Source organism: Cervus elaphus, chromosome 9 (assembly GCF_910594005.1).
Source record: "Cervus elaphus chromosome 9, mCerEla1.1, whole genome shotgun sequence".
NCBI classification, from domain to species: domain Eukaryota; kingdom Metazoa; phylum Chordata; class Mammalia; order Artiodactyla; family Cervidae; genus Cervus; species Cervus elaphus.
In genome coordinates, this window is record NC_057823.1 from 28,677,169 (window position 1) to 28,689,982 (window position 12,814).

At 41.6% G+C, this 12,814-nt stretch overlaps 1 protein-coding gene across 2 annotated transcripts in view; it reads right to left on the reverse strand.

Moving 5' to 3' along the window:
- The window catches only part of PRRC1 (proline rich coiled-coil 1), a 40,424-nt gene extending 28,844 nt beyond the window's left edge, over positions 1-11,580 (reverse strand). The window contains exons 1-3 of one of the 2 annotated variants that reach the window (XM_043912202.1): positions 11,412-11,580; positions 2,543-2,666; positions 1,064-1,453 (exon numbers count right to left, since the gene is read on the reverse strand). In XM_043912202.1, the coding sequence (XP_043768137.1) occupies positions 1,064-1,453; positions 2,543-2,648 (496 nt within the window). In that variant the 5' untranslated portion in view covers positions 2,649-2,666; positions 11,412-11,580. Of the gene's footprint in view, positions 1-1,063; positions 1,454-2,542; positions 2,667-10,597; positions 10,700-11,411 lie in introns of those variants that run through there. The other variant, XM_043912203.1, reaches the window with a different exon arrangement.
- Positions 11,581-12,814: the final 1,234 nt, after the last annotated feature.

The following is a 12,814-nucleotide window of genomic DNA, read 5'->3' on the forward strand; positions in this document are numbered from 1 at the left end:
GATGCCATTTGCAGCAACATGGATGGACCTAGAAATTATCGTACTAAGTGAAGTAAATTAGACAAATATCACGTTACTACTTATATGTGGAATTTTAAAACATGATGCAAATGAACTTATTCACAACACAAACTCACAGACATACCAAAAAAAAAAGACGGTTATCAAAGGCGAAGAGTGGGGATAAATTAGGAGTTTGGGATTAACAGAAAAACATTACTATATATATATATATATAACAGATAAATAACAAGGACCTACTGTATAGCACAGGGAACTCTACTCAATATCTTGTAATAACCTATAATGGAAAAGAATCTGAAAAAGAATAGATATAGATATATGTGTAACTGAGTGACTATGCTATACACCTGAAACTAACACAATGTTATAAAGCAACTTTACTTCAATTTATTTAAAAAAAAAAATGAAGCCCTTCAGGGGAAAAAAAAAACTCAGCAAGTCTGAACCTAGGTACATACTCAAGAGAAATGAAAACATTTCTATATAAAACTTGCACACCAAGGATCATAAAATCAGTACTCACCATAGCCAAAAAGTGGAAACAACCAACAGCTTATCAACTGATGAAATGAATAAACAAAACATGGGATAGCCGTACAACGGAATATCGTTCAATCCTAAAAAGGAAGAACGCTCTGACACCTGTTACAATACGGATGAATCTTGAAAACATCACACTAAGTGAAAGTGGCCTGTCACAAAAGACTGCATACTAATACAAGTCCATTTATAGGAAATGTCCCAAACAAGCAAGTCTACAGAGACAGAAGGTACATTAGTGGTTCTGAGAACCATGAGGATTGGGAGAAGTATGGAGTGACTGCTAACAGGTATGCAGTTTCTTTGGGGGTGATTAAAAGGTTCTAAAGTCGACTGTGGTGATGGCTGCACAACTTGGTAAATATAGTAACAACTATTAAACTGTACATGTGAAAGGGAATTGTATGGGAATTACACCTCGATAAAGCTGTTACAAAAAAAAAACAAACATAAAACATTCCCTATAGCCACCTGTTTCAAAGTGTCAATGAGAGAGTACCTGTCACCGGAGGTGCAGAAAACGATGGCATCAGGGGTGTCTGTGGAGCTCTTCCTGCATGGCCCCTCGTAATGTCGTACGCTGAGCCGACGGAGAATCCCGAAGTGGGAGGACCCGACGGGGGTGCAGGTAAGACAGTGTTTGGGGCAGAGGTGGAAGGCGGGAAGTGGGACAGAGGAGGATTACTGAAGGCAGCAGCAGTCGGCGGAGAAGCAGCAGGTGGCAGAGAGGTGACGAGCGGAGGGACAGAAGGAACGGGTGCAGACGGCAGAAAGGGCAAGGGCGCCGCAGGCTGCACCGGAGGCAGGGGCGGCTGGGGGGCAGAGTACGCCTGAGGCGGCAAGGTCTGCACTGAGGGCCCGCTGGGAGAAGGGAAGGTGCTGGCTGCGGCTAGGAAAGAGGGGAGGGAAAATCACACTTCAGTGACATTCTCTTCATTTAGTTTTCAAAGTATCTCATTACCATCTTGGAAAATTTTTAAATTTAACAGACCCTATTCCCAAGAGTTATCTTTAAGTACATAATTTAAAATACATGAGTATGACTGAGTGCAAATGATTTTCAATTTCCATCAGTAAAAGCAGCAGGTCTATAAAATTAAGTTATGGTATTGCAGATCTTTGCTGTTTCTGTTTGTTTTGCTGTGCTTTTAATAAAATAGACCTGCTTTTCATCTCCGCTAATACAAGCATAAAACCTCACAATTTAGGGCTGAAAAACTTTGGTCAGAAGGTTAATCTCCACAAAGTCACAGAACGTTAGGCAAAGCTAACACGTGCTTTTTAGGATATTTCTGTCATAACAAAGATGATTTCTAGTTAATATGAAAACAAAAAATAAAAATTAAAGCAAAACAAAGATGTTTTCTGCCTTTGGGCTTAAATAAAAAGGCTACTTACCTTCATCCTGGCAAAGATTACAAAAGTTTTAATATAGAGGCACACCTTAATTTATTTTGCTTCATTTTACAAACTGAAGGTTTGTGGCAACCCTTACGTCAAGCAAGTCTATCAGTGCTGTTTTACCCGGCAGCATTTGTTCTTCATGTCTCTGTGTGACATTCTGGTACCTCTCAAAATATTTCAAACTTTACATTATTATTGTATTTGTTATGGTGATGCATGATCACTGACATCTGGCATTGCAAAAAGATTACAACTCACTGAAGCCCAGATGACAGCCAGCATTTTAAAGCAATGCTTTAGCAAAGTATTTAATTGTAGTAGGTACACTGTTTTCTTTTTTAGACACAGGCACAATCTATTGCACATTTAACAGACTACAGTATAGTGCAATCATAATTTCTATATGCACTAGGAAATAAAAAAATTCATGTGACTTGCTTTATTGCAGTGGTCTGAAACTGAACTCACAGTATCTCTGAGCTATGTCTCTAGGCTTTTGTTAAATGACTCTGAGAAAAGATGACAGTATCCCGACTCTCCTCAAAACCCACTGATGCTAGACAGCTGCACGTACCTAAAGGAGCCGGGGTGGAAGACAATGCAGCAGCAGAAGCCAGGCCCCCAGAATTCGGTGGGGGGGTCCCAGGTGGTGTTGTCTCTATTCCACTCTCTTCCATCATTTTTCAATTTCAGTACAACTGTAAAAATATTAAAATGTAATAAAGATTACACAGTAATAAAAAGTATACTTTTAAACCTTGTATAGTTAGAGAATAAAGCATTTAGAGAAGAGCTAACACCTATCCTTCTCAAACTCTTCAAAAAAAAATTGTAGAGAAACACTCCCAAACTCATTCTATGAGGCCACCATCACCAATACCAAAACCAAAGACATTACACACAAAAAAAGAAAATTACGGCCATTACAGGCCATGTTCATCACTGATGAACATGGACACAAAAATCCTCAACAGAATACTAACAAGCAGAATCCAACAACACATTAGAAGGATCACACACCATGATCAAATGGGGTTTATCCCAGGGATGGAAGAATTCTTCAATATATGCAAATCACTCAATGTGATACACAATATTAACAAATGGAAAGGGTAAATCAGGAAAATCTCAATAGATGCAGAAAAAGCTTCCAACAAATTTCAATACCCATTTATTATGAAAACGCTTCAGAAAACAGGCACAGAGCAAACCTACCTTAACACAGTAAATGCCATATATGACAAATCCACAGCAAACATTATTCTCAATAGTGAAAAACTGAAAGCATTTCCTCTAGAATCAGGAAGACAAGGGTGCTCACTCTGGCCAATATTATTCAACATAGTTCTAGATGTCCTAGCCACAGAAATCAGAGAAGAAAAAGAAATAAAAGGAATACAAATTGGAAAAGAAGAAATAAAACTCACTGTGGATGACATGGTAGTATACATAGAAAATCCTTAAGAGTCCACCAGGAAACTACTAGAGCGAACCAATGAACTTAGTAAAGTTGCAGGATACAAAATCAATACACAGAAATCTCCTGCATATCCATTCACTAACAATGAAAGATCAGAAAGAGAAATTAAGAAAACAATCCTATTTACCATTGTAACAAAAAGAATAAAATACCTAGGAATAAAACTACCTGAAGAGACAGAAGACCTGTATGCAGAAAACCATAAGACACTGATGAAAGAAATCAAAGACAACACAAATAGACACAGAGCTATACTATGTTCTTCGTCTGAATAATCAATATTGTGAAAATGACTACATTATCCAAAGCAATCTACAGATCCAGTGCAACCCCTCTTAAATTACCAATGCCATTTTTCACAGAACTAGAACAAAACATTTTTACAATTTGTATGAAAACACAAAGACCCCAAGCAGCCAAAGCAATCTTGAGAAAGAAAGAGCTAGAGTAATCAGGCTCCCTGACTTCAGACTGTACTACAAAGCTAATCAAGACAAGACAGTACTGGCACAAAAACAGAAATACAGTTTAATGTCTAGAGATAACCTGAGGCACCAATGAGCACCTAATCTTTGACAAAGGAGGCAAGACGATACAATGGAGAAAAACAGCCTCTTCAACAAGAGGTGCTGGGAAAACTGGACAGCTACATGTAAAAGAATGAAATTAGAACATTTCCTAACACCATCACAAAAAAAAAAACCAGGTTAAAAATCTAAATGCAAGTCTAGACACTATAAAACTCTTAAGAGAAAAACATAAAACACTCTGACATAAAATGCAGCTAGATTCTTTCTGACCCACCTCCTAGAGTAACAAAAATAAAAACAAAAATAAACAAATGGGTCCTAATAAAACTTAAAAAGCTTTTACAAAGCAAAGGAAACCATAAACAAGATAAGAAGACATTCCTTAGAATGGGAGAAAATATTTGCAAATGAAACAATTGACAAGGGATTAATCTCCAAAATATACAAGCAACTCATGTAGATCAATATCAAAAAAAATAAACAGCCCAATCAAAAAATGGATGGAAGACCTAAATAGTCACTTCTTCAAGGAAGACATATAAATGGCTAATAAAAACATGAAAAAGTGCTCAATATTATTTATTACTAGAGAAATGCAAATCAAAACTACAATGAGATATTACCTCATACTGGTTAGAACGGCCATCATCAAAAAAATCTACAAACAATAAATGCTGGAGAGGGTGTGGAGAAAAGGGAACCTTCATACGCTGTGAGACTATAAATTGACACAGCTACTAAGGAGGACAGTACAGAGGTGCCTTAGAAAACTAAAAATAGAACTAACATACGATCCAGCAATCCCACCATTTGGGCACATACTCTGAGAACACCGTAATTCAAAATACTCACGCACCCCAGTGCTCACTGCAGCACCATTTACAACAGCCAGGACACGGAGGCAACCTAGATGTCCATCAACAGATGAATGGATAAAGAAGATGTAGGAGTACATACACACAATGGAATATTACTCAGTCATAAAAAGGAACAAAACTGGGTCAGGGACAGACCCAAGCCTGTCATACAGAGTAAAGTAAGTTAGAAAGAGAAAATATTATTTATTAACACATATGTATGAAATCTAGAAAGATGGCACAGACGAGTCTGTTTGCGGGGTAGGAAGAGAGATGCAGACAGAGAAAAAAGGTATGTGGACATGGTGGTGGGTGGGGAGAGTAGGCCTGACATACACACACTACCAAATGTAGGGCAGATAGGAGTGGGAAGTTGTGTAACGCTGTAACAGGGAGCTCAGCGCAGGGCTCCACGAGGACCTGCAGGGGAGGGACTGGGGCTGGTGGGGTGGGAAGGCGGCTTAGGGGCGCGGTATGTGTCTTCATATAGCTGATCCACTTCACTGTACAGCAGAAACACACATAACACTGTAAAGCGACTATACGCCAATAAAACAAAATAAAAATTACATAGCTCAAATGTAAATACACAACCAACAGACAGATGTCTGTTTTTACTGTATACAATGCCACTTATCTCCAGGTGAAGGATTTGCCAAAATTTTAAGTAGTTAGACTATTTAATGAGCAAACAATCTGAGACATTTTCATACACCTACTTCATAATTGAGAAATAATTTTATGTTAGCTATGTAATTACCCAATATATTTCAAATAGTAAATTACTAATTTAATTTCTGGCACAGGAATGCATGTTAGATTTCTATCTAGATTCCAGTCACTATTACTTCAAAAATAAATTATGTAAAGTATTTTTGAAACACTTCCTCCCTCCTCACTAAGCAGTGTACATAGGCTACTCCTGTTAACAGGCCACTCCACCTCCCAGGTGGCTCAGAGATAAGAATTTACATGCCGAAGCAGAAGATGTGGGTTCGATCCCTGGGTTGGGAAGATCCCCTAGAGAAGGAAAAGGCAACCCACTCCAGTATTCTTCCCTATTCCCAGCTTTTCTTTGTTTACATTCTAAAAGGTACCCCCCATAATGGTTAACCCACCTGCCAAGGCAAGAGAAACGGGTTTGATCTCTGGATCAGGAAGATCTCCTAGAGAAGGAAATGGCAACCCACTCCAATACTCTTGCCTACAAAATCCCATGGACAGGAGAGCCTGGCAGGCTAGTCCACGGGATTGCAAGAGTCAGATGTGACTTAGCAACTAAACAACAACATAATGGCTAAATAATTAGGTCTCAGCTTTTAGAAAAGTCAGTTTTTAGCAAAAGTGCCACGAGCATTTTTCCTAACAGACAAAAATGGATTAAAAATGTTAGAAAATTTTCCTTAAAAATTACAAACTTTCAAGCCTGCTTCAAGGATAAAATGAGAACTTCTAAATACATCAAATACGTTTTTGAAGTTTTTACTCATTTCACAAATATTCAGCGAAGGTCAATCACTTGCCAAGCATACACTGGTGCCTCTGGAAATAAGACTGTAAGCAAAAACAAACAGGATACTTACAGTCCAGCCCGAGAGACAACCAATAACACCAACATACAGTGAACTGTAGCCTGAATGATGTGCTCTGAGGATAAGAACAATTCTGTTTGCTAGAAAATGATTTTGACTTGGGGTCAGAAAGGGATGATCAGGATTTAATTAGGAAAGGGAAAGAAGACAAGGAGGGTACATGCCAAAAAAAGTGAATATACAGAAATTCAGAAAGGAACAGGAATGAGGATTGGAGACCTGGATGGGCGCCCAGACTGTACTGAGATTTACAAGCCAAGTTAAAGAGTAGAATCTTCTAAGAACAGAAAGTCACCGTGGGGGCATTCAAACTAGGGATGATGTTACTTGTCTTTTAATTTCTTTGAAGGAATTTTAGACTTACAAGAAGATGCCAATACAGGCCAGAGTTCATCAGTACCCTAAACCCAGCTCCTTCCAATGACAGCATCCTACATAACTAGGGTTCAACCATAAAATCTAGGAAATTAACTCTGGCACAATATGAGTAACTGAAGTATAAACCTCCTTTGGATTTCACCTGTTTTTATTCACATGTGTGAGTCTGTATGCAGTTCTGTGACATTTCATCATATGCACTGACTCTCGAGCCGCCACCATCAGGACACAGAATTGTTCCATCTCCCCAAACAAACTCCCGCGTGCTGTTCCTTGGTACACCCTCTCATCTGCCATACACCCTGACAAACAACTGTTCTCTGTTTTCTCATTTCATGAATGTTACGAAAATAAAACCATACTGCATATAGCCTTCTGAAATTGGCTTTTTTCATGCAAAAGGGTGCTCTCAAGATCCACCCAAGCCGTTGGATGGATCGTTGGTGGCTTCTTTATCATTGCTGAATACTATCCCATTTTATAGATGTTTGATTATCCATTTATTTGCTGAAGGATATTTAGGCTGCTTTAGACAATTCATATTTGTGTTTTGAAAACATTCCTCTGACCAAAGAATGCAGACCGTGCCATAGGGCATCTACACAGAACAGCAGGGAGACCCTTAAGAAGGATACAGAAGTATTTCAAATAACATTCTAGACTAGTGATTCTCAAACAGGGAGTGAAGAAGGGTGACCTGCCCCTCACGGGTCATTTGGCAGTGTCTGAAGACATTTTTGTGGTCCAGTGGTTAAGAATTTGCCTTCCAGTGCAGAGGTCATGGGTTCAAACCCTGGTTGAAGAACTAAGATCCCCACATGCTGCAGGACAACTAAGTGTGCACGCTCCAACTGCTGAGCCCGCACGTGACAACTAGAGTAACCCATGCACTGAGAAGAACGACCTCGCATGCCACAGCTAAGACCCAGGTAGCCAAAGAAATAAATATTAAAAAAAACCAACAACTACAAAGTATTAGGGGCATCTAGTAGGTAAAAGCTGGAGATATAGCTAAAAATTCTACAATGCACAAGACAGTCACAAGAATTATCTGGCCCCGAACACCAATAATGCCAAGGTTGAAAAACTTTGGTTTAGCCTAAAGTGATGACAGTGGAGATGGAGAAGAGTGGATAGACTCAGGAGATGTTTAAGTGGTAAGACCCAGCAATAGGCTGGATGTGGGGTCCAGGAAGGAGAGAGGCATGACCTGCACACCTGGACAGATGGTGGTGCCATTCAATAAGATAAGGAACACTGGAGGAGGTCAAAGTGTGTGTCTGATGTTTTGGGAAAGAAGGGATTACACAGTATTTCATATTGGACATGCTAAGTGCAAACTCCTTGAAGCAACCAAGTACAGCTGACTTGGTTTGCAGCTCAGAAACCACATAAATGTGGGCTTCGTCAGTTCACTGATAGTCTCTAAAGTCATGTGCTGAAAAGAGATGATCTGAGAAGACTAAGTGAATAAAGAAGATGGCCCAACAAGGGGGAAAAAACACCTGCAGAGAAGAATGAGAGACCACAAAAACAGGAAAAAAAACAGCAGGCAGTGGTGTCCAAAATCCAGAGAAGAGTGTTTCAAGGCAATGGTATCAGATGCTGCAGAGAAGCCAAATAGGATGATATATGAAAAATCAATAGATTTGCCAAACTGGAGTTAAAACTTAGTGAGAGCTGTTTCCAAAAGGGAGTGAGGATAGAAGCCAGTTTCAACTGGACTGAGGTAGGAGGTAAAGCAAATATGTACAACACTTTTAAAAGTTTTACTATGAGTGTAGATGAAAGATCTACGGGCAGGAAGTAGAAAGCAGATATCCAGACAGGCAAAATCCTTTCATTCAACAACATCTACTTCTGCTTCGTTGACTATGTTAAAGCCTTTGACTGTGTGGATCACAATAAACTGTGGAAAATTCTTAAAGAGATAGAAACACCAGATCACCTTACCTGCCTCCTTAAAAATCTGTATGTAGGTCAAGAAGCAACAGTTAGAAGTGGATACGGAACAATGGACTGGTTCAAAATTGGGAAAGGAGTACGTCAAGGCTGTATATTGTCACCCTGCTTATTAAACTTATAAGCAGAGTACATAATGTGAAAGGCCGAGCTGGATGAAGCAGAATTTGGAACTGAGACTGCTGAGAGAAATATCAACAACCTCAGATGTATACATGAGACCACCCTAAAGGCAGAAAGTGAAAAGGAACTAAACAGACTCTTGATGAGAGTGAAAGAGGAGAGTGAAAACGCTGGCTTAAAACTCAACATTCAAAAAACTAACATCAAGGCAACTGGTCCCATCACTTCATGGCAAATAGATGGGGGAAAGGTGAAAACAGTGGCAAATTTTATTTTCTTCAACTCCAAAATCACTGTGCAATAGTGACTGCAGCCATGAAATTAAAAGACATTTGCTCCTTGGAAGAAAAGCTATGACAAACATAGACAGTGTATTAAAAAGCAGAGACATCACTTTGCCAACAAAAGTCTGATAGTCAAAGCTACGATTTTTCCAGTAGTCATGTATGGATGTGAGAGATGGACCATAAAGAAGGCTGAATGCCGAGGAATTGATGCTTTGGAATCATGGTACCAGAGAAGACTCTTCAGAGTCCCTTGGACAGCAAGGAGATCCAAACAGTCAATCCTAAAGGAAGTCAACCCTGAATATCCATTGGAAGGACTGATGCTAAAGCTAAGGCTCCAATACTTTGGCCAACTGATGCAAACAGATGGCTCATTGGAAGAGACCCTGAGGCTGGGAAAGATTGAAGGCAGGAGAAAGGGGTGAGCACAGAGGATGAGATGGTTGGATGGCATTACTGATTCAATGGACATGAGTTTGAGCAAGCTCCGGGAGACAGTGAAGGACAGGGAAGCCTGGCATGCTGCAGTCCATGGGGTTGAAAAGAATTAGACACGACTCAGTGACTAAACAACAGATCAAAGGTAGATAATATGGGACAGAACCACCTTCTGGGGACTTTATCACTCCCTGACAAAGCTCTCTCTTTTCATCTCATTTTTTCACTGGTTATTCATCTTCCTACTACAAATGCTACCAATCCTCAAAGTGATCAGAGGGAGTCAAATTTAAAGATAAACATAACTGAATGAAGTGCAATGTTTACACTTGCAAAAGACTTTGTACAATGAATACAACCCATAAAATGGAATATTGGTCAATTTCTTTCTGTCTTTAAAAGCTAGACTGTTTGAGAACTAGCTTAACGACAATATTGGGTAAATCTTGGATTCATAAACAATGTGCTCAATCATGTCTGACTCTTTGTGACCCTTGGACTGTAGCCTACCAGGCTCCTCTGTCCATGGAATTCTGCAGGCCAGAATACTGGAGTGGGTAGCCATTTCCTCCTCCAGGGGATCTTGCCCACCCAGGGATCGAACCCAAGTCTTCTGCACTGTATGAGGATTCCCAACCGCTGAGCCACCAGGGAATATAATACCATCTACTAAAGAAAAGTTTGTGATAAAAGTAACAGGGAAATGTCAGAGTTGTAGAGGTTCTAAAGCTTAGTCTCAACACAAAAATTATATTAATGTATCAGCATTAAAAAGTGATGGAAATGGGTTGGAAAACTGGGTCCGTTTCTGGACACACTCTGCTCTTCCAATCTGCTTGTGCCTTGGATTTTCTCTTAAAAGTAGGTGGCTACTTATAAAGATGCAAGAGGTGGAATAATGAACCTCTGATAAACATAAAATCTTATTAAAAACCATTACTACTGTTAATGTACTACAGGTTCAAAAGATGCTCTCTACTACCCTTTAGCGAGCACTGCTGCAGGAAGGTCTGAGTTTTGTCTCTGCATTCCCAGTTCTGATACCAAAAATAACTTCTATAAATGTTCATTGACCAAATAGCAGCTGTAAAGGAAAAAGACTGGAATGTCAAAATGTGTCATGTTCGCGGAAACATACATGCTGTCTCTCAAGAACTACTTCCAACGACACTCTCTTAAACTGGACAAATTCTGCCAATCTAGGACATAGGCTATCCCGCAAATTTGCTCGAAGCAGGTCCTAAAAATGAACAAAGAGACAGCAGAGAGCAAAAGCCCTCCAGAGCGGCGCTAGGCATCTAAGGGGGAACCCACTGTTAAAGAAGCTCCTTCTTAGTGCCCATCCCCATTTGTTGACCCGGGAGTCTCCTAGGCGGGAGCGGCCTCCCCCCGGCTCTGCCACGTCTCCAGGCGGGCTGGGCCGGGCCAAGGTCGCCTACCTCCGGTCTCTCCCCTCTGGCCAGCGCGGTGGAAGGTGGAGCCAAACAGACCGGGGCGCCGGTGTGGGTCCGGGGACTGGACCCTAGAACCGGCCAAGACCCCCGGGCCGCACTCTCCGCAAAATCCACAGCAGGAATGCTTGCCTCATGAAGCCTACCGGTGCCTGGGCTGAACCCTGGACGCTCCAACAGCGGGAGCCCGGACTGTACCACTAAGGAGCTCTCCAGCGACCCTAGCCTCCCGGCCCGGCCGACCCGGCCCCCTCGCAGCCAAGGCGCCCCTGAGTGCTGGTTTGGGCGCCTGAGCCCCATCCCGCCGCCCACATGCACCCGCACTGCTGCCGGACTAACGCTTACCTGCAGGCTCGAGATAGTGTCTGCGTGGCAGTGAAAAGTGGAGGCTAGACAGGCTAGGTGTAAGACTACGGCTGCTAGAACAGAAGCAACACGCAGGTAAGACCCTGCAGCGCGCACGCCCGCCTCTAAGATGGCCACCGGAGGCGCCGGTTCCTGAGGCTGCCACGTCCCCGGCGCGCCGCCCCGCCCCGCGCTGAGTCCCGCCCCACGCCCCGCCCCACGCCCCGCCCCACTCCCCCAGAGCCCCGCCCAGAGGCCGCAAGCTAAACCTGCCGGAGCACCTGGGTCCAAAGATCTTCGTGCCACCAGGCCGGGCGCTGCCCGCTCCAGAAACACGATTGCCGTCCTTTCCACTACGCAACCTCAGCATGCGAGAATGGAACCCGTGTTATTGGGTGTAGCTCACTTACTCTGCGCCATGGCCGCCCCCAGGGAAGGCGATTACCTCCCCCCAACCCAAGGGCATGCCTCCTCCAGGCGTGACTTCGCTCCCAAAACAGACTTATCCTATGTATTTTCAAAGATTTCCAGATAAGAGCGGTTGCCTCAGGAAAGAGAGAGAGCAGGGTGGCAGATACTATACTGATTTTCCCCAAGTTCATGTATTACACATATTTTTAATGGGAAACCGAAAATTATCCGCTTTCTTAACCTTATGTGCTGCACTTAAAACAGGTCCTGAAAGTCGGTGCTCAATAATGTACCCTAAATAAATCAATCAATACAGTACAGTGGAGGACTATAAAGAATTTGAGATCAGAAGCCCTGGTTTGAGTTCTGACTGCCCTAGTGTTGCTTATGCAGTCATGTTACCTTATACAGATAGCTTATTCTCCTTGAGTCTCCATGTTTCTATCTGTAAGATAAGAATACTTGCCATCTCTAATCAAGCAGGTAAGAGAATCAAAATAAGACACACAAAAGCTCTTTTTAAAGTGCTGAGTGTTAAATACACGAATAACTGTTGTTTACCTTATTTTCCAATTCATTCAGGAACTCATCTGTAGAATTAGCATTAATATATTTCTCAGACTTGACAGCTAAAAGCATTTTAAAATACCTCACTAAAGAGTTAATACTGTTTAACTGTGCCCTAACTTCAGACAAAATGATTTGCAGCTTCAATGGATTGGTCCCCGAGGTGGTGACTCTTATCATGTCCCCTGAGATGTGTGTAGGTGGCTGTCTAGTTACTCTCCATAGAATGCCGTTTGGGGTGGTGCTGAAAAGAGTTACCATTGCCCATCCCTTTTGGTCAACACCCTTAATAACTGTAAGAACTGTTGATTTCTCCATTCAATCAACAAATATATATTAGTGTCTGCAATGTTCTGAGCATCAGTACTGGAAATGTAGCAATGAACAAGACAGACAAGATCCTTACACTGAGGGAGAGGCAGATC